The following is a 26,730-nucleotide window of genomic DNA, read 5'->3' as shown; positions in this document are numbered from 1 at the left end:
CATCGCTGAATCTTGGAGCAGCCTTGCCCCTGTGCTGCTCCACTGGGTCTTCTTGCTCTTTGCTCTAGCAAAATCCAATGGAGCAAAGGCCCTTTAAATCTAGACGCTGCAGCTGACAGCCTGCCATGCGGGTGTGCAGTCCGCCCACTTCGCAGCTTTCGGACGGCAAACCCGGAAACAAGATTAATGGCCACTAATTAAGTCGTAATCACTTGGGGAACGGTAAGTTTTTATTATTCGGGTTTGTCGTGTGCCCATTGACCCCCCCCACCCAACTGCTGCCATCCTGCCGTCCATTTAAAATCGAGCCCCCTAGTCTCTGTTTGGCAATGCCCCATGCAGCGTGGCTGAGATTAAGAACCTATAATACCTAACAGTATAGGGGGTTCAAAGAAACAAAATCCATAACCCATCCTTCTGTGTGCAGCACATTGGTGCTCCATTGTGCTGAATAACTGCATCATGCTGAAGCTGAGGGTTGAATGGTCACCACTGGTTTATGTCTGAACATTTCACTTGTAAATGGACCGCCACAGGTTGAGGTTTGACTTGTATTTTAATCTAATTCAGATTTCGAAGCAATGAGATGAAATGGGGATCACTTGAAAGAAAGTTTACCTGTAACAAGAAACAGGCTGGTCTAGAATGAAAACTTTCTGTGGGTGAGTCACGCTAACCAGAGCACGTCAAATAAACAAGTGTCTCTGCCAGTACTGACAGAGCCACAGCAGAAATGTAGCCAATAAAACAGCATGTCATCTCAGCTTGCTGGAGAGGCTTTCATTTTTGGCTTGAAAAGGATGTTGTCAGGATCATGCTGCAGACTTGGCAGAAGTCTTCCAGTAGAGAATTTACTACACTAACATACAAAGCACTAGGGATCCATGTACAGACAAACAGACTGCAGCTAAGTGGACTGTCTCAGTTGGAATGAGTTCAGCACTTCTGTTATTTAGCTGTCAACTGTGGGTTTACTTGATTTATATATTTTCAACATTCTGTTTAGGATGTTGGCAATGAGCATTAGAGATTGCCTGCAGTGACAATCAGTCTTGTGTATTACCTGTTCTCATGCAGTTGTGTGTTAACCAACTATAATTTTCTTCTTTAATTAATTTCAATTAATCACATCCACTGTAAGGGCAGTTTCTAAATATGTACTGAGCCAATTGGTGTCATACATATCATGAACCAGACTTCTCTGATTGTGGTGTCCCATACGTACAATTATAGAGAGCAGAAATTGGTGTTTTTGTAATATATAATTATTTTGTTTTGGATATAAATAATACCAAGAATTTGAAAGACATAATCTAAAATGCATTCTGACATTTTTGGGTGCTTTTTAATATTCCATGTGTAGAATAGAAATAGTAACAATCTTGTTTCATGTACAGCCACTTCTAAGTAAAACCTTTGGCAGGCTCCTAAGCGTTTGGCAAAGTATTCTAAATTATTCCAATTACTAAAAGCGATTCATTGTTCAAAAGCTGAGTGTTGGAATTTTTAAAGTAAAAATACTTGGAATATGTTTGATTTAAAACAAGTGATAATGTTTGAAAATATTTTAAATTCAAGTGGCATTTCTGGTTGCTAGAGACACACAGTGCTATTCAGTACCAGTCCATTGTTCATTGTTTTGTATAAAAGAATGGTTTGACTATGGGCTTCTGATCTTGCTCATGTGCCAGTCATGCTGAGCCTTGTCAGTATAAACAGTTATAGGCTTTGAGACAGCCATGATGGGTAAGACAATCTGTGTTGAATTCGCATTTTCTGAATTAGCCAATTTTAATCAATCTGTACTTCAGATAAGTGTAGGAACAGTTGTTGCGACAGATTACACCCTATAAAACTGATTGCACTACTCTGAAATCTTTTGGTGTTTGGTTTCCCCATAAAAATGCCCTTTAGCTTCGTGCCGTGAAATTAAATCTCTGTTTTTCTGCAAATCTTAATATCAAGTACTCCCTGAATAGACAAAGTACCAGTTACATTCAGTCTAGAGCTTCGTCTGAATTGCTTTAACAATGTAGCTCAATCCTGAACCTCAGATTACTCCAACATTTCCTTCATTGGGGTAAATTTTAACCCCCTAGAACGGGGGGTTGGGGGCAGGTGGGAGGTTAAAATAATAGGATTTTGGAGTGGGACCACACCCAGCTCCAATTCGCCCACTTCTGGATTTAACCCAGGCAGATTTGTATGTGTGTGGACAGCAAACACCAGGAAGTCCTGCCCCCACTTAAAGCCGGTGGGGCCCATACTTAAAAGGGCAATATATCTGATTGAGAAACTTGAGGTACTTAATATTTTGTGTATTGGAATAATAAAATGAATTTAACCTTACTTGTTCGGCTTTTCCATCGCTTCCAAATCACATCAGGTGAAAGCAGATGGGAAGGGCCAGATCCATGAGGTGAGTGCCTTTATTGCACTGCATAGGGCCAGGAGGGGCAGACGCATTTCATCCAGGCCTAACAAGCTCACCTGGCCAACATGAACCCCACAATTGGCCGACCCTCACCCCCCTTGTGAAGGTGGACCCCTCCCCCAATGCTGGACCACCCCCACCCTGATCTCCATTGCTGGCTGGACCCCTTCCGTGTCGTCGCTGTTTGACCACTGATCCCCCTGATCTCCGTTGCTGGCTGGACCCCCCGATTTCCATTGCTGGCTGACTGCTTCCTGATCTCTGTTGCTGGCTGACTCCCCCACCCCCCCGCCCCGCTATCTCTGTTGCTGGCTGACTCCCCCCCTCCAATCTCTGTTGCTGGCTGAACCCTCGGATCTCCATTGCTGGCTGACCGCCCCCCAAGATTTCCCATGATGGCTGATCCCACCCCCCAATGACATCGCTGGCTGACCCCCCCGCCCCCCCCCGCCGCCCCCCGCACCGATTGCTGCTGTTGGCTGACCCCCACCTCCCCGCCGATATCATCCACGTTACCCCCCCCCCCCCACCCCGGTCTTTTCCAAGCCTGATAATCCCACTCTCCCTCCCGCACCCTCTCTGATTTGCAGTTCCTTTCACTGCTGACAGGCAGCCAGCCTGTCAATCGGGGAACCCGGAAATTCAAATAATTACCTTCAATTGAGTTGCTTCTGGATTCCCCAGGCGAATATCTGCGGATGCGTGGGGTACCCTGCTCGAAGTAAAAATCATCCCCATTATGTCAGTATGGTATTTCCATCTCCCTACCAACCATCATAATGACTCCTGTCACCCATTCAGTACTGAATTATGCATGGCCGCATTCACGTCCACTTGGAATTTAGTCAACACTGTCAACCTAGACTTACAATATTAACAGTAAGAAGGAAGACTCAGTTGTATTTTTAGTTTTGGACTGTGAATCCAAAATCTCCATATTTAAAACTTTGAGGCCAAAGTAGAATCCTGATTGCATATGCACATGTCTCCAGACTACCAGGAAACATACGTGTTTCACCTGGTCACCCATAATTAGACTCTTACCACAAAACATGGATCCTCAGCCACTTTACAGGTACAGGAGTCAGACACATTCCCTCACTATCAAATGTGTAATCTTAGAACCCCTGTGTCTTGCTGCTGGCATTCTAGCTTGGTTCAGTTGGTGGTTCTCTGTCCTCTGATTTAGAAGGTTGTGGGTTCATTCCTTGACTTGCACATACATTCTAAGCTGACACTTCAATGTAGTATTGAGGGAGTGCTGAATTGTCAGAGGTGTTATCTTTCAGATGAGATGTTAAAGTGTGGCCCTGTCTGATTGTTCACGTAGACATAAAACACCCCATGGAAATATTCAAAGAAGAGCAGGGAGTTCTCCTGCTGTCCTGGCCTACATTTTTCCCTCAACCAACACTACCAAAATAGATAATTTCATTTGTTGTTTGTGGGACATTGTTATGTGCAAATTGGCTGCCATATTTGGCTACATAGCACTATGTACATCATACACTTCAAATATGACTCATTGGCTGTTAAATGCTTTGTGACATTTTGAGGACGTGAAAGACAATAAGAAAGAAATAACTTGAATTTATGTAGCACCTTTCATGTCCTCAGTATATCCCAAAGTGCTTTACAGCCAATTAATTATTTTTAATTGTAGTCAGGGAGTAGACAAATGCAACAGTCAATTTGCACACTGCAAGGTCCTACAAACAGCAATGAGTTAAATGACCAGTAAATTTATTTTCTTTGGTGTTGTTTGAAGGATAAATGTTGGACAGAGCATTGGGAATAGTGCCATGGGACTTTTTGTGTCCACCTGCGCCGACAAATTGGGCTTTGCTTTAATGCCACATCCTAATGTCAACACCACACACCCTGAAATCTGTATTGAAGTGTCAGCCTAGATTATGTGCTTAAATCTTGGAGAGGTGCTTGAACCCACAATCTGCAGATGCCAAGGCAAACAACCACTAAGCCAAGACTGACATAACTGTAAGCTCTTTCTTTAGATACTTGTCTCCATTCACCTGGTATGTGCCTTTCTGCTAAGAATTTTTTTGGTGGGACAGGAAGGTGGAGTTTGTATATCTAAAAGGAATGGTTTCTTCAATCACTAAAAGGCTTGGATTTTTTGTAAATTCTAGTTGGTCTCCCAGGACATTGTTTACTGTCAGTCAACATAGGTACTGTTTTGTAATGTACAATATATCATTGTATAATATGGTTGATCTTAAGTGTGTCTCCGCTTGTCCTCCACTCTTTAATTTTTTCTGTCACCCTCTTGTTGGGTTTTAGTTTCATGTTACACACTTTCTGGCTCCCTCTGTCTCTCAGTGCCTGTCATTCACTTTATCTCATTGCCATCTGTGCTTCTGTCTGTTTGTCTCTGACGCTCTCTTTTTGCAAGTCTCTCCTTTCTCCCTGTCTGCCTTCTTTTCTGTATGTCTCCCATACTCTCTGTATGGCTCTCATACACTTCTTCGCTCTTTTTCTTTATAGGTGCAATCTTCTGGTCAGCCTTGGCTCAGTGGTAACAACCTCAGAACCTGAGTCAGAAGGTTGTGGGTTTAATCTCCACTCCAGAGACTCGAGCACTTAATCTAGGCTAATGCTTCAGTGCAGCTCTGAGGGAGTGCTGCACTGTGGGAGGTACTGTCTTTTGGATGAGACGTTAAAGATCCCATGGCACTATTTGAAGAAGAGCAGGGGAGTTCTCCAGATGTCCTGGCCAACATTTATCCCTCAACTACTATCACTAAAACAGATTATCTAGTCATTTATCTCATTGCTATTTGTGGAACCTTACTGAGCACAAGTTGGCTGCTGCGTTTCCCTACATTACAACAGTGACGACACTTCAAAACTACTTAATTGGCTGTAAAGTGCTTTGGGACGTCTTAAGGTTGTGAAGGGGAATGCTCAGTTCCCTGGCATAGTAAAACAGGTGATGCAGAGATCCACTGCGCCAGGTCTCCGCTCCAACTATGCTGGGATTTCCTCAGCATGCCCAGATGGGTGGAACTGGGCCTGAAGTTGGAGTAGATGCAAGCCAAGATTAACCATTCAAATGTAGTGGGAGAAGGAATTCCAAGCCTTACACGTCACTTGTCCGATCGGCCAAATTTTGGGTGCCACAGCAGAGGGGTGCCCAAAGAATTCAGGCATTGGGGCTTGCGCTGGGATCCCCAGGTACCAGAAGGCCTGTGGGGGTCCTGTGGACAGCCTGAAAAAAGACTAAGAAGAATTTTTTCATTGTTTCCTCCCCCAGATTATCTTTGAGCCTTTAGATCTTTTGACTGCTGCTGCTGAAGGTACTGTTTGGTTGTTTTCATACTTTGTTGTGAGTTTTGCGGCTGTCATAACTTCGGCAAAAGATTGGCATAAAATCCCGTCTGTGGGACAATCTTCCACTAAAGTTACAGCAGCCATAATCGCCCCCAAATCATTATAGGTGGATGCACCTCTGATTCCATAGATGACCTTAGCCAAGTGGCCCAAAGGAAATTCCTGGCGATTGTATCTGTTTGGTTTGTTTTCTCACAAATTAACCCTGACTTCAAAGTGCCTTGATGGTTCAGTGGATAAATGCACCCCTGGTTTGATACTGAGCCACACAGGTGAGGAAATTCCAACTTTGTTTTCTGCTGCATGCTGAGTTGGTTTATCTTTGCCAGGCCAATAGTAGGGATGCTACAGGTGGAATCAGCACCCCAATTAAAGAAGAAAAAAAGTAATCCAGGGAGACCTACTCCTGACTGCAATGCAGTGACAGTGGAAAATATAAGAACATAAGAAATAGGAGGAGGAGTAGGCCATACGGCCCCTCAAGCCTGCTCCGCCATTCAATAAGATCATGGCTGATCTTTGACCTCAACTCCACTTTCCTGCCCGTTCCCCATATCCCTTGATTTCCCTAGAGTCCAAAAATCTATCTACCACAGCCTTGAATATACTCAATGACTGTGCATCCTCAGCCCTCTGGAGTAGAGAATTCCAAATATTCACAACCCTCTGAGTGAAGAAATTCCTTCTCATCTCAGTCTTAATGTCGACCTCTTATCCTGAGACTATGCCCCCTAGTTCTAGACTCTCCAGCCATATGCATGCTTGAACATCGGAGGAGGTCAGAATTGGCCTCGGCAAGCCAGCCATTGAAGAATAGCCACTTGGTCAAGGTATTTGAGAGCTGCTCTCATCTATGGAATCAGAGGTGCAGCCACCTAGAATGAGTTGGGTGCAATTTTGGGATTTGGAGCAGGGGAAGAAAGGAGCATGTGACACATTTCAGAAAAATGTGGGAGAGTCATAATACTCCCATTCTCCTCCTCCCCCAGTGATTGCACCAATGCACGGAACTGTACCCCAAAAAGAGGTAGCACCTTTAAGAAAGAAGGCAAGAAAAAAGCAAAAAATTACAAAGCAGAAAATAATTAACTTCCCATTGTTAGCCAAAGAGGGATCAAAGTTGACAATTCTTGGTGAACATCTTTAGAGGCTTTAAATGGCTATTTCAGATTTCATAGTGTAAAAATTCCATTTTTGACAAAGATTAATTATGGAAAGATATGTATAGTACCCCAGTGACATTTGATGATAACATATTTACTTCCTGCATAGAAAAAAAAATGTGGCTGTCCAATGTAAACACGTAAAACCTTCTTGTGTCGAAAAAATGAAGTAATTGATAACCAACACTTTAGCATAGGGCCAATATATCTTTCCAGTCACAGCGGATATATTTTAGGCCATTTTAGCTCTCTTGAATATCAAGATATTAATTAGCATAGTCTGTTATTATATATTGTTGCTTTATATCAGGGTAGCCCCAACTGAGAGATTCCTCAGCAAACCCGACTTGGCATTCATCCTTTATTGGAACTTTATCATTCCAGGCAGTTAAGCTGGTGATAAGTTAACATCATCCATAGCACATATGATTTTAGTGTTTTTTCCATTTTTTAGGTTGCCATATTGTGAGCTTATTTCAGAAGGTCTGAGAAAAAGAGCTAAGTTTATTCTATTGAGTTCAAATATCAAAGTGACTTTATTGTGTAACTGCTAAGTCAGATCCATCCTAATTCAAGCCTCAGAACTTAAAACATGTCTTCCACTCTGCCTCTTTTCGCATCTACTTGGCTGACTACACTAAGCTTTATAGTCTGAGGCTGGGAATTTTCCTGCAGGATTTTCGATACTTTAGTCACATGTGCCAATACTGGCTATAAAGACGCTCCATTATTTAGTGACATGTACAAACATGAGATTCACACGAATAATTAGACTGTACTCAAAAAAAGCTTTTATTTGCTTACTCGACTTGCCATAACCAAACTCTATAATTACATGGAGTGTGTTCTGCAGCTGAAGCAAATAAGTAATCAGTTTTTACCGTAAAGTTATTAATATTTTTTCCAAGTATATTCATTCACACCCTATAGCATGCACAACTTAAAAAATATTCTGTTGAATCGATTGCCCTGAATTGTTTTAGCATAGAATTGAAAGTTTCTGAACTAGCTAAACTGAGTTAAGTGCTGTTTATACTTTGATTCCCCCATCCCTGGTTTATATGAGACTACCCCAAGTCAGTGCACGCACTGGGAAATATTAAATTACCTGTCTGACACATATGCTGAGTTTGTCATTCGAGAAGGGTTCATCAGGACATTTGCATCAAGTATTTTCCTATCAGGCAGATATAAATCTTATGTTTTACTGTCCCAGACACTGAAGTGGAGCAGTGGAAGTTTTCCAAAATGCAAACATTTATACCTGTACTATTTAAATTTCAGCAGTTTCTATGATTCAGCTGCGCAAAATGTTAGTTTGTATTATAGGCACAGATGGAATGGCTAGCACAGCACTCAGGATGATGACTGATTAGTTTTAATGTTAGGTGTTTTTTCAGACTTTGGCCTTTGAACCCATAAATTTGTGCAGATTTGATCCTTCCAGCAAGAATGAGAAGCATGGATTTTCTGCTAGGGTGTGATCCCCACTGGAAGTGGTGGGATAAGAATGTCACCCCCCTGACAACATTGGCACTGAACCTATCATGATTTCTGGGACCAGTTCAGTTCAATAATTAGGAGGGGCTATTGGCATTGTAGATGCCTCTTATTGAGAACTCTCCTATCGAAGGGGCGAGGTGGGAAATAGCATAATGCTGCAAGATTTAAAGGCCTGCAGCAGCTTAAAGAGCCAGACATTCACAAAATGGATTTAGCCGCAGGAAAGTTTGTGATTGCTGTCCAAATGGTGGAAAGGTCAGCTGAAAAGCTGCAGGCCCAACTTTGTGGTTTAAATGCTAGGAAGTACCAGCCAGTAATCTCCAGCGTTGACCCCTATAGAGTACGAGGGGGGTCAGGCAGAGGTCACCTCATTATAATATCAATGGCAGGTGCCCATGCCACTGAGTGTGCATCTCAGGTGCCCACCATTCAGGGGAAATCCAGTGGAGGGTTCCCGCTTCAGGAAAGCATGCTGGGCCCCCTTGAAAGATGCTATCAGTGACCTTTATAAGGGGGCTGAAAATTGGCTAATGTTATGGCCCAGTCCTGAACTTCCAGGTGGGTTCCACTTCTGCCAGTTGGCAGATTCCCAGGCTGAGGATGAGGAAACACCTGGCCAATTTTTAGTAGCATCCCTTTCTTTATTATCACCATTGATTTTGTCCTCTTGGCATTTATTTTCAATTCATTTTCCAAAATCAAGTAATTCAGCTTCTCAAATATCATATGTAATCTTTATTCTGTATCCAAAATCAGTCCTGTATCATTGACATACTTTAATTGTTTATCAATTTTACATTGATCTTAAATCCAACTTCTAACTCATCCTGACTGTTTCACATAAATGAATTCAATGTATATGTTGAAAAGAATAAAAAGGAAAAAGGTTGGAGAATTAAGGTAGAAACACTTTGGTTTTAGAATGGGGAAAGAAAAGGACTTGGATTTATATAACGTCTTTTATGACCTCAGGATGTCCCAAAGTGCTTTACAGCCAATGAAGTACTTTTTGAAATGTAGTTACTGTTGTAATGTAGGAAAATGCGGCAGCCATTTTGCACACAGCAAGGTCTCACAAACAGCAATGAGATATATGGGATATGTAACAGTAGGAGAACCCACTACTCTTCTTCAAATAGTGCCATGTCATCTTTTATGTCCACGTAAGAGGACAAATGGGGCCTTGGTTTAACATCTCATCCAAAAGACAGAACCTCCCACAGTGCAGCACTCCCTCAGTACTGCACTGGACTACATGCTCAAGTCTCTGGAGTGGGGCTTGAACCCACACCCTTCTGACTCAAGGCAAGAGTGCTACCAGTGAGCCAAGCTTAACACACAAAGAAATATTTGGTTGAGAATGATTTGTAAGCAACCAATAGAACTAAATAGAAAAGTGTAACTATGTTTCATAGATTGTGAGCAAGTGTTTGACAGACTAAAGCCTGAAAGATCAATAGGTATATTCTGCAGAGAGCTGGAATTGATGGAAAGGCATGAGACTTATTAGGAATCTTTATTGGGAACAACAATACACAGTAAGAGTTGATAATGCGCTAACGAATGGACAAAGATCAGAAGAGAAGTGAGATAGGATGTGTTATATATTACCCAATCTTTTCAACATATACCCTATTCATTGTGAGATACAGCCTGGCACAACCTCAGCACATAAAATGCTAACTAATCAAGGAGATAGGATATCACAGTCTTCATGTAGGTAGGCTGCATATAGTGACACCACTATTCCCGGCCATAATGGGGATGATTGGGTAATTCCCACGTCAATCGTGCTTGCTGTAGGTGACTGGGATTGATTTTACACACATAATTTGTATGTAACTATCCTCCACTCGTTGCATTTTGCTGGCGAAATCACATTGCTTTTATCAGAAGAAGTTGCTGTAGTTTCGGTCATGAGTTCTGTTTCCTCTAGTTCATAGAGACTCTTTGTAAATAGACTCTGTAGACCGTTTGCTGTATTGCGCTGTTTAAATAGACTTTGTTTTCTTTGCTGTTTTTTGAGTAAACAGACTTTGTTTGCTGTAAAATAGACTGTTGTGAATCCTGCCATAAGTCCTGCCCCGCCTCCAACTGATTGGCTGACACAGTGCAACGCATTAGCTGTCACAGTCGTGTCAATAGACACTCTAATGTAAGGTATGGAGGCGATAGGAATGACCTGATCAAAACACAGAAGAATCAGCAGTGCCAGACAGCAGCCCCAGGACACACAGCAGCAACAACAGCTGCATATTCATTTAGTGAAAAACTTTTTCTGTTGTGTTAAATGTTTTCACTCTCTGATGATGCTTGGAGGCATATGAGGCATATGCAGGCTGTAACATTCCCAGGACATTTGACTCCCAGCAAAACCACAAAAACTTCTATTTTTAGCTGGTGCTACAGTATATGTGGTCATGGGATAGCTATCACGGTACTCCCAGATCATGATCCATGTCATCTCTTCTTTCTTTTTTTCTTGTGCGTCTTGGATTATTTTCTTGTATGATTTCTTATATGTATACATAAATGAAAACACTTCAAGAAAATTAGGGAAACTGTTCGGTCTGCCTTACTTAGGTCCTGAAAGTCCGTGGGGGTTCTCCCAGTTTCCCAACTGTAACTTGGTGTCAATAATTCAAAATGGACATTTACATTGCGGGGAATTTTTACCCTCCAGGATGGGCGGGAGAGAGGTGGGGGAGAGTTAAATTGTTAAAAATGGGAAAGCAGACCCCAACCCGCCACGAACAGGCCTACTTCCGGTTTAAGCAGGGCAGGTTAGGGGTCAGGCGAGTAACCTGCTCTTGAGAGGTGGGTCGGTAATTATAATATGTTAATGAGGCTGTGTGCATCAGATTTTGTCACCCATTTGGATTTAACAGCTGCTGGACGGGTTTCCCGGGTCTCCCAGCAGCTAAAGGGAGGCGAGAATTGCCGGATCCAGCAGGTAAGTGCTTTTCCAGGACTGCTTGTGGGGCAGGAGGGGTAGGAATGTTTCCCCTGGCCTCCCAAGCAAAACTGCCATGATCTTCAAACACCCCCGGGAGCGGCCGACTCCCCCACCCCCGCCCCACAGTGATGTCTCCTCCCGCGATGTCTCCCCCCCCCCCCCACCCAGTGATGTCGCCCCCACTGCGATTTCTCCCCACCCCCCCGCCCCACCGTGATCTCTCTCCTCCCCCGCGATGTCTCCCTCTCCGCTCTCTGGTGCCTGGCTGCCATTTTTTACTCAGTTTCCCGCCCAGCAGCCAGCTAACCTCTCAATCTGGCCAGCTGCTGGGCAGGAAACTGAGTAAAAAATTATAATGCGGTCCTGCCGTTAAATGCGGCAAGACGTCCACCTTTCCCGTGCTTCCAGGTTTGCTGGCCACTGACAGGTTCCTCCGCTCCTGTCCCACCTCCCCGGAAATATCAGGGCCATTGTTTCTCTAGAGGTCCCACCAGTCTCCTGCCGGAGACACTCTGTGTAATTGTCGGCCCTTAATCAGCTTGCGATGTTTTTCGAACAGGCCATGCAATCCAAGCCACCATTTTAGAATTTGGAAACATGAAGCAGCCTCTTGAAATCAAATTGCCTGGGCAGAAAACAACTAAAGACCAATAATCCAATGATGAAATGGTTTTGTTGATTTTATTCCTATGGTCAATATTTTTCCAATATAAAAATATGAGCTCTTTGCAAGATCACAACATAATTACAGATAAGAAAGGCTATTCAGCCCATCTTAATTCATCCATCCAGACAGATCCTAATGTTCCCCCATTGTAGCATCCAATTGTTTCTTAAATGTTTCCTGGGTTTTTGCTACCATGACTCTATCTGGAAGTTTATTCCACACATTGATGACTCTATATGTAAAGAAGAAGTTCCTGATACCAGTCCTAAAATGCTTGTTTTGCTCTCACAGTTTAAAATAATATTTTGTGCTAACTTTTCTATATCCTTAGTGATCTTATATACCTCTGTGAGGTCACCTCTCAGATTCCTTCTTCCAAGCAGTAAAACTGACATTATTCAGTATTTCCTCATAACTCAGACTCCTGATAGTGTGGCTCTTCTCTGCCCTGACACAGTGCTTGAATGTCTCTCTTGTAACTTGATGACCAGAACTGGATGTAGTATTCTAGTCAGACCAGAGCACTATAGAGTTTGTATTTTTTTAATGCATTTACATCTCAAATATCCTTTTGAAAGACATCAATAGGTAACTAATATAGACCTTGTAGAACACCTAGCTAAGTATAGTTCACTCTGCATTTTATGCTGTAGAATGCTGGCTTCATATAAAAGTTCAGATTCAACTGATATACCTTTCTTGTGCCAATGTAGAGGCAACCCAAACTGATTGTGATTTATTAGTGATGTGATTTAGCTTACCATTTTAATTCATTTTTACTGCTTACAACTTTCATTTCACTAATGAAACAAATACAGTTAATAACTCCAGATACCACAAGAATGTAAAGATCAGGGTTAGCAATTTTTTAATACCGAAAGAAAATTACATCTGCAGAAAAAGTTGATTTGTGCTTCAATTTGAAGTTTGCTCCCATACCTGTTTCCTAGAGAATGCTGTGGGATTTTCAAATGCCCAGGACAATGGCTGGGTCACACTGTGTCAAGACTTAGCAGGTATGAGGGTGAATCATGGATTTTCTGAAAACTCCATTTCAAATAAAGTTCTTTGTTTCCTCTCTTTATGTCACTGCACTCTGTGCACTATTTCCTGTCTAAGCAAGTGAGCAGTTGATCTGTTCCAAGACCTTGGAATATGCCAAGAAAAACTGGGTCTGCATTCTGCCACCAGGATAAAATTGGGGTCGGCTGATCTCATAAGTGGGGATTTTAACTCTGACCAGCAGAGACTGTGGGCAATGGGAGTTAAAATCGAGCGGCTCCATTTGCCGCTCCATCCTTGCCCCACAACAGTTTTAACCCTGCTGATGCTAGAGGTGGTTGTCTGACCCAGACCGTTTAGCATTTTAATAGCCTACTAAGTGGAATGCCCATCGTGGGGGCCCTGTTCTGTAAAAGCTGTTAGGGAAGAAGCAGAGGCCCTAAAATCTAATCTTTGTGCAACCAGCAGGAGTGACCCTTTGGGCCCTACATGAAAAGTCTAGGCCTCTACTGCACTGAACTCCACCCCCCCACTACTTGCAAGACCCTGCCGTCCATCTGCTGCCCCTCACACCACCCCCCCCCTCCGATTTACCTGAGTGGCAGCGAGCAGCCTCTGTGTCATCTGATTTGACTTGCTGGCAATTGGCCAGCTGCCTCTTTATGCCCATTTTCGGGTGGGCAGCTAGCTGGCGGGATATAAATGCGGCCCAGCAGTTAATATCAGCTGGGCTTCCCATGGAGATTCCCAGGAGGACGGGTCACACTTCCTGCTGGCTTCTAACCCGGGAGTTATGAGGGTGGTCTAATTAACTACTCAGAGTGAACTCCTGGCCTGGATTACGTCTGCCATGTGGTAGCTTGCCGTCAGTGAGAGGTGTGAAGTAACACACAGCTTCATTTTTGCTGGGCACACTAAAAGAAATGGCTCGAGAAAAGTACAGATCGACTTCTTTTTCTGAGGCATGTTTAGAGGTGCTTTGGAAGAAGTATAGCAAATGAGGGTTGGCCTCTTTGACATCTCAGGGCACCCTTCTCACAGAGGAGATATCCAGGCTGCTTAGTGGTTACCAGGATCAATACATTCTCAAACATCCAGAGGACATCGGAGTAGGTGATCCAGAGGACATCGGAAAGGTTTGATACCCTCAAGGAATCTGCCAAGGAAAGACTAAGTCAGCATTGTGCTGTATCAAATAGATGAGAAAATTATGCAGACCACTAAGAGTTTCTTCTTACACCCTGATAAAGGATGTATGTTGTACCATCAGAAAAAAAGCTCTTTCACATGCATCTCCTTACCACAGTAGGGCACACTTTATTACTGTCATTTCAAATTGGAACCATTGTCGCATTATCATTTGGAAAGGTGACCCCGTAAACATAGGAACATAGGAATAGGAGTAGGCCATTCAACCCCTTGAGCCTGTTCCACCATTCAATGAGATCATGGCTGATCTGTATCCTAACTCCATCCAGCCGCCTTGGCTTCCTATCCCTTATACCCTTGGCTAGCAAAAATCTATCAATCTCAGATTTAAAATTATTAATTGAGCTAACATCTACTGCTTTTTGTGAGAGTTCCACATTTCTACCACTCTTTGCATGAAGAAGTGTTTCCTAACTTCTCTCCTGAATGGCCTGGCTCTGATTGTAAGGTTATGTCCCCTTGTCCTAGACTCCCCCACCAGCAGAAAAAGTTTCTCTCTATCCACCCTATCAATTCCTTTCAAAATCCTAAAATCCCCAATCAAATCACCCCTTAACCTTTTATGTTCCAGGGAAGTCAAGCCCAGTTTATGTAATCTCTCCTCATAATTTAACCCTTGGAGCCCTGGTAACATTCTGGTGAATCTGCACTGCACTCCTTCCAAGGCCAATATATCCTTTCTAAGGTGCAGTGTCCAGAACTGTACATAGTACTCCAAATGTGGTCTGACCAGGGCTTTGTATAACTGTAGCAAAACTTCCTCCCCTTTATATTCCAGCCCTCTAGTTATAAAGGCTAACATTCCATTAGCCTTTTTGATTACTTTTTGTACCTGACCACTACATTTTAGTGATCTGTGAACATGGACCCCTAAATCTCTTTGGACCTCCATTGTTCCTAGCTTTTCATCATTGAAAAAATACTCTGATCTATCCTTTTTTGGTCCAAAATGGATGACCTCACACTTACCTGCGTTGAAATCCATCTGCCACAGTTTTGCCACTCACTGAATCTATCAATGTTTCTTTGTAATTTTATGCTCCCATCTACACTACTTACTATGCCACCAATCTTTGTATCATCGGCAAACTTGAATATACGGCTCTCCATTGTGTTATCTATGTCATTAATAAATAAAGTGAATATATAAAGCAAGCATGCCATGCAAAAAACTTGCACGACGCATGTTAACTTACTCACAAACAAGCTACTTGTAGTCACTTGTTTGTCACTCACCCATGCGCTTTTCAAACATCCACTATCTCAGCACTACTTCTTTGCTTGCAGGACAAAATAGTCCACAACAGAAGGCAACAACCCAACTGGTGGAGAAGGGCACCTTCATTTTAGACCTTTCATGCGTAACACAAAGCTATACAAACCAGGAGGCTCCAGATCTGATTCTGTGCAAATATCAGACTGGAGTAGTTGGGCTTCCCAGAATTAAAAATAAAATGAAACAGGGTTCCACTCCTGATTACTATCCTGATCCCTGTTGGAAACCATGGTTGAGAATTCCTGAAAGTTGAGTGAGAACAGTTCGGGCTTGACACATCCCTTCTGTGCTCAAATAGCCTGCCAACACTCACTGTCTGAATGGCTGGTTGACTAAGGTTCTAGAGAGTTGCCTGTCGAATTTTACGAGAACAAAAGTCAGTACATTCATGAGAAAAGGGGAGAAAATTAGGGGAAAAAAAGCAAAAAATGTTTTTATTTTTATTAATCATGTTGGTATGTTAACTTCAAAGCTATGTATATTAATATTTGGGCCATCATACATTTAAAACTGCTTTCCACCTATCCCCAGCTGAAATGAAGTTTTACTGTCAATAAACAAGGAGTTGTATTCTGAAATCACATAATTAATAACTGATTCCTCCTCTAACTGCCAGAAGTGTTCAGCTGATTTATTGCTTGGTTACTATCTGGGGCACAAATCATGCTTTTAATGGCACAAATCCCCTATATTTACATCATTTATATCATGCAAATGATTAAAGTCCCTTGAGACAAGCATTTCCGATAGAAAAGTGCTTTCACAACAGAGGTAAACCAACTGAAAAAAAGGTAGTTCATTTTAAGAATGAAACTACTAATTCTAATATAGTCTGAAACGTGCTCCACTTTATCTGTGCACTAGTGATATATGGGTTCTGTTTCAAATATTCTGGTGCTCAGTCATTTGTAGAGCTGTGTTTACACGACCACTGCTTTTGGCAGTGGAACGATTTATTTGTAGCAATAATGGGGCAAAACAGCTTTCACCTATGCAAGAAATATTCAATCCGGCCTTTGTGTCAAAGACTTTGATCATCTAAAATCCTTCAGACACAGTTCTTCATGGTGCTTTAATCCTTTGTTTCACTTGAAGATCACTTTCCGCTTGGATCAAGTTGCTTTGAATTTATTGTAGTAGCTCAGCACTTACATTCTACTTTACAGTTCATGCTCTGGGGAAGGTATCACATCACTGTACCCATGCATGCATTGTAGTTCTGTTCCTTAGAGAAGTTAGTGACAGGCAAATCGACTTGGACAGTTTACACCAATCTGAAATAAATTACATCACTTTACGCTCTTAGCTTTAGCAGCCCTCGCTTGGAAACTCTCCCAATCGGCCACGTACGTGGTTTATCAAAGATTTCTGCCGAAGTTATAGTGACTGATCGGGAGAACCCCGAGGAAACTCTGGGCACCTATGTTGTCTACATTCTTGACTACAAGCAAAAATATAGACAGTCAATAGTCCACCACAGCGGTGTTATTCCTGAACATCGAACAATCCTCTTAGTCGATACACATACCTAGTGATGAGGTAGGAAATACTGAAAAGAAACTGTTGCTTTTGGAAATGGTTGGGGTTGTTTAGTATGATTTCAAATGATCAAACATCCCACTAATTGGGAATTTAACACTGGGAGGTGAGAGTCTTTAATTCCAAAAGGCTATTCAAATCCTGTTTCTAATTTTTTTATACAGCTTGCCAAAGACTGCGTTTAGTTCTGGTCAGGTACAGTGCCTGGGGATTTATAGTAAGGGCTGTCCCAAGTTAACTCATGTCAGTTGGGCCTCAAGCCAGTCAGGCTGGTATTAAATCACCAGGTCCACGCATGCACTGGGCTTTGATTTCTAGTTGAAACCAGCAGGAGATCTACATCAGGCATTTACAACAGCTTGAAGTCAATCTCCTGATTTGCAGCCTCAGATCTCTTACTTTGAGATCCCATTGGAGCAAATAATTTTGCAATATTTACACTTCACCAGTTCCTAGGATTTCATTCCAAATTCACAGCAAACGTGGGACTGGGTTCTATTCAGTAAATGCTGCAGCAAAAATGCATTTGTTCCACATTTTGCAGTGCAAACATATTTTACCTCAATGTCAATCCTGGAACCTATTCTTCATCCTCCGATTTTCCGCCGTGCATTTCTTTCACCATGTATTGTTAAGGAGGGTGCAGCTGTATTACTGTGGCACAGACACAGGGAGTTGAGTGATTTCTATGGGGGATCACAGCCATATTTTGTGAGGTATTTGCAGTGAACTTAATTTTAATAAGCAAATAGAATTTAATTCAAAATTGAAATAAAAATAAGCTTAGTAATTTTCACCTGCCCTCAATGGACCGTACGTTCCTTTAGAAATGCCCTTCCATCCCAACAACAACAACAACAACAACGTGCATTTATATAGCACCTTTAATGTAGTCCCAGGGAATAAATGGCTTGTAAATGTTTTATACATCACATGAGGCCATTTCTTTCTCTAACAAAGTTCTGGTATGCTGACACAAAAATCTGCAAGAAATGCATTTAAATTGTCTTATTAACATTTGCCAGCTTGAAATGATTCTTTGCGTCACTGAATGAAACAGGAAAATGCACTGAGGCACTGAAATAGATAAAACATTGACACCAGCTTTGACAGACCTCTCATAAAAGTGAAATATCTGTCCAAGGCACAAGCACGGTACAAGTAACGCCCACTATCTTTACTCCAATCAACATTTCACAGGAAATCCTAATATACAGCTCTAATGTAAACTTGACTAAACTAGTATTGGTGTACCGCAATTGGTAAACCTTGTATTTGTGTGTTTAAGTTACATGAGTGCTTCAGCATGATCCAAGATCCAGAAGCTTTCTAAGGTTTATCCCAATATCATTTCCTCAATTTGCATATCTACACACGTGGAAAATGGATGAATGAATACATAAAAGTGCTTGCACTAGCAATTTATAAATGCCAAGTGTGTACTGCAACATTTTGCCACTCTTTAATAAGTAACACTTCGTTGCATGAATAATAAACAGACATTAGAAGGCCAACATCAGCTTAATGGTTGACATTTAAGAATTTGCACTGTAGTCTGGCTTTTGCTATTTTCCTTGATAGTTAACTTACCCTTTTTTACATTCTCTTCACAAAGTTGCATCAGTTTGTAAAAATAAGCTGTATGTAAAAAAACAACATGAATAATACATACATGGTAAATGTCCAAATTTTATGCTGACATCAGTGTTGTTCACCCAATGTCCACACATCCACATTTGCAGGTAAACATCAATGGGACTTTAACTTTCCATGCTGCACTGAAGTCACCCTATAAGCCACCACGGTCAGTTGCAATGGTCCCATTCCTCACTGTTGCTGCTACATACTACTTGATGCTTCTGATGCTATGACTTGTGGATAGAATTCTGTTGCGTGCTCAAGATGGTACGTGAGAACAAAAATTTATGACAGGAAGTGATGTTCAATGAAAGTGACCTACCCTTCTATAGTAAAAATGGTTGTGGTGGGTGGGAATTACTGATCTTGTGATAGTTTTGTGCGATCAAGAATTCTTAACTCCATATGAAGATGGGTGTTGCTTCATCAATGATCTTCCATCCATCAAATGGTCAGAAATGCGGAGGTTCGCTGATGACTGCACAGTGTTCAGGTCCATTCGCAACCCCTCAGATAATGAAACGGTCCGTGCCCACATGCAGCAAGACCTGGACAACATCCAGGCTTGGGCTCATAAGTGACAAGTAACATTCACGCCAAACAAGTGCCAGGCAACAAGAGAGAGTCTAACCACCTCCCCTTGACATTCAACCATCGGCATTACCATCGCCGAATCCCTCAGCATCAACATCCTGCGGGTCACCTTTGAACAGAAAGTTAACTGGACCAGCCATAAAAATACTGTGGCTACAAGAGCAGGTCAGAGGCTGGGTATTCTGCGGAGAGTGACTCACCTCCTGACACCCCAAAGCCTTTCCACCATCTACAAGGCATAAGTCAGGAGTGTGATGAAATACTCTCCACTTGCCTGGATGAGTGCAGCTCCAACAACACTCAAGAAGCTTGACACCATCCAGGACAAAGCAGCCCGCTTGATTGGTACCCCATCCACCACCCTAAACATTCACGCCCTTCACCATCGGCACACCGTGGCTGCAGTGTGTACCATATACAGGATGCACTGCAGCAACTCGCCAAGGCTTCCTCCCAAGACAGCACCTCCCAAACCCGCAATCTCTACCACCTAGAAGGACAAGGGCAGCAGGCACATGGGGACAACACCACCTCACACACCATGCCGACTTGAAAATATATCGCCGTTCCTTCATCGTCGCTGGGTCAAAATCCTGGAACTCCCTTCCTAACAGCACTGTGGGAGAACCTTCACCACATGGACTGCAGCGGTTCAAGAAGGTGGCTCACCACCACCTTCTCAAGGGCAATAGGGATGGGCAATAAATGCCGGCCTTTCCAGCGACGCCCACACCCCACGAACAAATTAAAAAAAAGAAGCATGCCTCTGTATGTCCGGAAGAAGGCAAGGGAAAAAAAGTGAATAAGAACATAAGAACATAAGAAATAGGAGCAGGAGTAGGCCAATCGGCCCCTCGAGCCTGCTCCGCCATTCAATAAGATCATGGCTGATCTGATCCTAACCTCAAATCTAAATTCATGTCCAATTTCCTGCCCGCTCCCCGTAACCCCCAATTCCCTTTACTTCTAGGAAACTGTCTATTTCTGTTTTAAATTTATTTAATGATGTAGCTTCCACAGCTTCCTGGGGCAGCAAATTCCACAGACCTACTACCCTCTGAGTGAAGAAGTTTCTCCTCATCTCAGTTTTGAAAGAGCAGCCCCTTATTCTAAGATTACGCCCCCTAGTTCTAGTTTCACCCATCCTTGGAAACTGTGTGGGAAAGAAGTAACTCCATGAAATGTCGGAGGAGAGAGGGTAAAAATACCTCCATGTGTGACAAGTCTAGAAACAATTTTAAAACAATTAATCAGATTTAGCAACAGTGAGTACCAATACACATCCATAGTAGCCCCCAAATTCTCTGCAAGAAATGGGAGAAAATCCCAGTGAATTTTGTCACATTTTTATGCTAGACAAGTGATGGAATGTTTGGTATACCTACAGCTTAAGTTATGACAAGCCCGTGCCTCACTGCACTTTCAGTGTAACCATATGTTGTTGGTTTCAATCTGAGTTGTCAGCTTTTCCGAGGCTGTTGGTCAGCTTTTCCAGGTTGGCATATTTGACACATTATTTGAATACTCAAATATTATTCCAATGCAGTTCATAACATAAGTATCTCATCTTATTTAACAGCTCCTCTCCACCAATTCTTTCCTCACTATTCTTCACTGGTATTATACATTACAAGAGTCAGTAGTACCTTCAGACCCTATAATCATATAGTATTCAGCTGTGATATCCCACTTGTAGTTTGCAAGCTCTTGACCAGTCAAAGTGGCATATGCTGTGCAATATTAGCTGAATGACCCACAGTGAAGAATACCTGTTTGCAATTTCTTGGATTTATTTGATCCCTTAAGTACTGTTTGTAACTTTCTACATTCTGGTAAAATGAACCAATTAATTTTATTCAGTTCCAGAATATGACCTGCTGAAAGTGTGACATTTGAGACAAAACTTCTGAGTATGAGGCAGTAAGAGGTAGTGATCTTTGAGTGTAATATTTAAGACTCAGTAATACTGAGTTTGTGACACTAGGCTCTCTTACACTACTGGAGTGTAACCAACTGCACACATTCTGTTGGTCCTCTGTTGGCTGCATTCTATGGAGTAAATCAACAATAACTTGCAATTATATAGTGCCTTTAACATAAAAAGATATGCCAAAGTGCTTCACAGTGGTGTTGGTGGAGAAAAGAAGCTGGGGGTGATCTCCACAATGGTCAGACAACTTACAGTATTTATTAGTATTAATTTGCAATATTAATATAACTTTGTCAGTTGTGCTTTTGGCCAGGATCCTTATTTTTGGGTGTGGGTATCGGGAATTCATTTAAAAAAAAATTCATTCCCAGGATGTGGGCGTCGCTGGCAGGCTAGCATTTATTAACCATCCTTAGTTGCCCTTGAGAAGCTGGTGGTGGGCTTTTTTCTTGAATTGCTGCAATCCGTGTGGTGAAGTTACTCCCACAATGCTGTTAGGTTTCAGGATTTTGACCCAGCGACGATGAAGGAACAAATGAAGGATGAAGGATATATCCCACCCCATGATTGTCCATCTGTAATGAGAGAAATTTCCTGTATTTTGGATTGTATTACTAATTTGCAACTCAATGCTGCATTTGTTAGTATCACAAATCAATCAGGGTTGATGGCTTTTTATGAATGCAGAGATCACAAGCACATTATGGATGGAAATCATGAAAGACACGCGACCGAATTAATGCAGTGCTGCCAATAGGCAAGGCTCTGTTATATATGGATCTATAAATGTGCTGCCTAGTTCTAGTCACTAGGTTAACTAAAGTAAATGTGGAGCGATGGATCAGGATCTGCACCCACATGTTTGGACCTTGGCCCTATAATACCTATGGTTCTGCAATCCTGGCAATTACCCTGGGATTGCTCCTGCTGGGAACCTCTGCTGCTGACCTCAGCAGACTTTCTGGGGTCAGGGAGAAGTTCCTCATACACGTTTCAGTGACAGGCTCCTGCTCATTTGTGGGTGCATCGCGGGAGCCTGCCTGCTTCCAGAGTCTGCAGTGTACTGTGCCTTCAGAATATGCAAGATGCAGCGTACTGTGCCCCCAGAGTCTGCAAGATGCAGCGTACTGTGCCCCCAGAGTCTGCATGATGCAGTGTACTGTGCCCCCAGAGTATGCATGATGCAGTGTACTGTGTCCCCAGAGTATGCATGATGCAGTGTACTGTGCCCCAAGAGTCTGCAAGATGCAGTGTACTGTGCCCCAAGAGTCTGCAAGATGCAGTGTACTGTGCCCTCAGAGTCTGCAAGATGCAGTGTACTGTGTCCCCAGAGTATGCATGATGCAGTGTACTGTGTCCCCAGAGTATGCATGATGCAGCGTACTGTGCCCCCAGAGTCTGCATGATGCAGTGTACTGTGTCCCCAGAGTATGCATGATGCAGTGTACTGTGCCCCCAGAGTCTGCAAGATGCAGTGTACTGTGCCCCAAGAGTCTGCAAGATGCAGTGTACTGTGCCCCAAGAGTCTGCAAGATGCAGTGTACTGTGCCCTCAGAGTCTGCAAGATGCAGTGTACTGTGTCCCCAGAGTATGCATGATGCAGTGTACTGTGCCCTCAGAGTCTGCAAGATGTAGTGTACTGTGCCCTCAGAGTCTGCAAGATGCAGTGTACTGTGCCCTCAGAGTCTGCAAGATGCAGTGTACTGTGCCCCCAGAGTCTGCAAGATGTAGTGTACTGTGCCCAAAGCATGCAAGATACAGTGTACTGTGTCCCCAGAGTATGCATGATGCAGTGTACTGTGTCCCCAGAGTATGCATGATGCAGTGTACTGTGTCCCCAGAGTATGCATGATGCAGTGTACTATGCCCCAAGAGTCTGCAAGATGCAGTGTACTGTGTCCCCAGTGTTTGTAAAATGCAGTATTCTGTGTTCCTGGAGTCTGCAGTGTACTGTGTTCCTGGAGTCTGCACTATACTGTGTCCCCGGAGTCTACAAGATGCAGTGTACTGTGCCTCCAGATTCTGCAGTGTACTGTGGCCCCCAGCTTCTACAAGATGCAGTGTACTGTGCCCCCCAGCGTCTACAAGATGCAGTGTACTGTGCCCTCCAGCGTCCACAAGATTCAGTGTACTGTGCCCTCCAGCGTCCACAAGATTCAGTGTACTGTGCCCCCCAGCGTCTACAAGATGCAGTGTACTGTGCTCTCAGCGTCCACAAGATGCTGTGTACTGTGCCCTCCAGCGTCCACAAGATTCAGTGTACTGTGCCCCCAGTGTCTACAAGATGCAGTGTACTGTGCCCCCCAGCGTCTACAAGATGCAGCGTACTGTGCCCCCAGCGTCTACAAGATGCAGTGTACTGTGCCTCCAGATTCTGCGGTGTACTGTGGCCCCCAGCATCTACAAGATTCAGTGTACTGTGTCCCCAGTGTCCACAAGATGCAGTGTACTGTGCTCTCAGCGTCCACAAGATGCAGTGTACTGTGCCCCCAGCATCTACAAGATGCAGTGTACTGTGCCCTCCAGCGTCTACAAGATGCGGTGTACTGTGCCCCCAGCATCTACAAGATGCAGTGTACTGTGCCCTCCAGCGTCTACAAGATGCGGTGTACTGTGCCCCCAGCATCTACAAGCTGCAGTGTACTGTGCCCTCCAGCGTCTACAAGATGCGGTGTACTGTGTCCCCAGCATCTACAAGATGCAGTGTACTGTGCCCCCAGTGTCCACAAGCTGCAGTGTACTGTGTCCCCCAGCATCTACAAGCTGCAGTGTACTGTGCCCCCAGCGTCTACAAGCTGCAGTGTACTGTGCCCCCAGTGTCTACAAGATGCAGTGTACTGTGCCCCCAGTGTCTACAAGATGCAGTGTACTGTGCCCCCAGTGTCTACAAGATGCAGTGTACTGTGCCCCCAGTGTCTACAAGATGCAGTGTACTGTGCCCCCAGTGTCTACAAGATGCAGTGTACTGTGCCCTCCAGCGTCTACAAGATGCAGTGTACTGTGCCCCCAGCGTCCACAAGATGCAGTGTACTGTGTCCCCAGCGTCCACAAGATGCAGTGTACTGTGCCCCCAGCGTCCACAAGATGCAGTGTACTGTGCCCCCAGTGTCCACAAGATGCAGTGTACTGTGTCCCCAGCGTCCACAAGATGCAGTGTACTGTGCCCCCAGCGTCCACAAGATGCAGTGTACTGTGCCCCCAGCGTCTACAAGGTGCTGTGTACTGTGCCCCCAGCGTCTACAAGATGCAGTGTACAGTCTGGAGGGAGCTGCATTTAAATAACTTTTTAAAATTGCCTACTTTTTCTTCACGGATCCAGGCTACGATCCCAACCTAAACCTTAGGTGTGGCCTACTTCCATCTTTTAGTGACCTGGTATGCACCAGGTGCACCATTGTTGATCCTACGTCTGTTCATTGTGTTGGCCAGAGATGCTGGAAATCCTGGCATCGGGATTCCTCACATCAAGCCCTATCACTTCTGATGCCAGTGGCCTTACAAAGAGCCGGCAAAGGGAGGGACCCCACATATCCAGCTCCTGGCCTAATTTCTGGCCTTTCTGGTGCACTCCAACCAGCGTTATGGTTGCAGTGTGCCAAAAGAGCTGAGGATTTTCAGGCCTTGGATTTCCATAGTAACAACAGTGGCCAGCTGCACGACATCCTTATATGTAGAAAGGAGAAAAGAAACTGGGCCAAAACTTCTGTAAAATGTAATAAAACATGAGACACTAAAAGTGTGAGAGACTGTGACACTGAGTGTGTGACAGTGAGAGACTGTGACACTGAGTGTGTGACAGTGAGGGACAGTGACACTGAGTGTGTGACAGTGAGACACAGTGACAGAGTGTGAATACAGTGAGAGACAGTGACACTGAGTGTGATACAGTGAGAGACAGTGACACTGAGTGTGAATACAGTGAGAGACAGTGACACTGAGTGTGTGACAGTGAGGGACAGTGACAGAGTGTGTGACAGTGAGACACAGTGACAGAGTGTGAATACAGTGAGAGACAGTGACACTGAGTGTGATACAGTGAGAGACAGTGACACTGAGTGTGAATACAGTGAGAGACAGTGACACTGAGTGTGTGACAGTGAGGGACAGTGACACTGAGTGTGTGACAGTGAGAGACAGTGACACTGATTGTGTGACAGTGAGAGACAGTGACACTGAGTGTGTGACAGTGAGAGACTGTGACACTGAGTGTGTGACAGTGAGGGACAGTGACAGAGTGTGTGACAGTGAGAGACAGTGACACTGAGTGTGTGACAGTGAGTCACAGTGACACTGAATGTGAATACAGTGAGAGACAGTGACACTGAGTGTGATACAGTGAGAGACAGTGACACTGAGTGTGAATACAGTGAGAGACAGTGACACTGAGTGTGTGACAGTGAGGGACAGTGACACTGAGTGTGTGACAGTGAGAGACAGTGACACTGAGTGTGTGACAGTGAGAGACAGTGACAGAGTGTGAATACAGTGAGAGACAGTGACACTGAGTGTGTGACAGTGAGGGACAGTGACACTGAGTGTGTGACAGTGAGAGACAGTGACACTGAGTGTGTGACAGTGAGAGACAGTGACACTGATTGTGTGACAGTGAGAGACAGTGACACTGAGTGTGTGACAGTGAGAGACAGTGACACTGATTGTGTGACAGTGAGACACAGTGACACTGAGTGTGTGACAGTGAGTCACAGTGACACTGAGTGTGATACAGTGAGAGACAGTGACACTGAGTGTGATACAGTGAGAGACAGTGACATTGAGTGTGTGACAGTAAGAGACAGTGACACTGAGTGTGATACAGTGAGAGACACAGATCCTGAATGTGTGATACAGTGAGACACAGTGACACTGAGTGTGATACAGTGAGAGACAGTGACACTGAGTGTGTGACAGTGAGACACAGTGACACTGAGTGTGTGATACAGTGAGACACAGTGACACTGAGTGTGATACAGTGAGAGACAGTGACACTGAGTGTGTGACAGTGAGACACAGTGACACTGAGTGTGTGATACAGTGAGACACAGTGACACTGAGTGTGATACAGTGAAAGACAGTGACACTGAGTGTGATACAGTGAGACACAGTGACACTGAGTGTGATACAGTGAGACACAGTGACACTGAGTGTGATACAGTGAGACACAGTGACACTGAGTGTGATACAGTGAGACACAGTGACACTGAGTGTGATACAGTGAGATACAGTGACACTGAGTGTGATACAGTGAGAGACTGTGACACTGAGTGTGATACAGTGAGACACAGTGACACTGAGTGTGATACAGTGAGAGACTGTGACACTGAGTGTGATACAGTGAGATACAGTGACACTGAGTGTGATACAGTGAGAGACAGTGACACTGAGTGTGATACAGTGAGACACAGTGACACTGAGTGTGATACAGTGAGACACAGTGACACCGAGTGTGATACAGTGAGACACAGTGACAC

General features: G+C 43.7%; 1 protein-coding gene across 1 annotated transcript; it reads left to right on the top strand.

Annotated features, from left to right (window-relative positions):
• The first annotated feature begins 23,317 nt into the window (after positions 1–23,317).
• LOC137320636 (putative protein CRIPAK) lies at positions 23,318–24,544 on the top strand. Its single transcript, XM_067982316.1, has one exon. The coding sequence runs from the start codon at positions 23,318–23,320 to the stop codon at positions 24,542–24,544; it is 1,227 nt and encodes a 408-aa protein (XP_067838417.1).
• The last annotated feature ends 2,186 nt before the right edge of the window (positions 24,545–26,730 follow it).

The sequence above is a fragment of the Heptranchias perlo genome, chromosome 4, assembly GCF_035084215.1.
Source record: "Heptranchias perlo isolate sHepPer1 chromosome 4, sHepPer1.hap1, whole genome shotgun sequence".
In the NCBI taxonomy this organism is placed as follows: Eukaryota; Metazoa; Chordata; class Chondrichthyes; order Hexanchiformes; family Hexanchidae; genus Heptranchias; species Heptranchias perlo.
This window is presented reverse-complemented; position numbering and strand designations above follow the sequence as displayed.

What these genes read in the sequence shown, in the direction of transcription:
- LOC137320636 (XM_067982316.1), top strand. Translation starts at nt 23,318, where the DNA reads ATGCAGTGTACTGTGCCCCCCAGCGTCTACAAGATGCAGTGTACTGTG.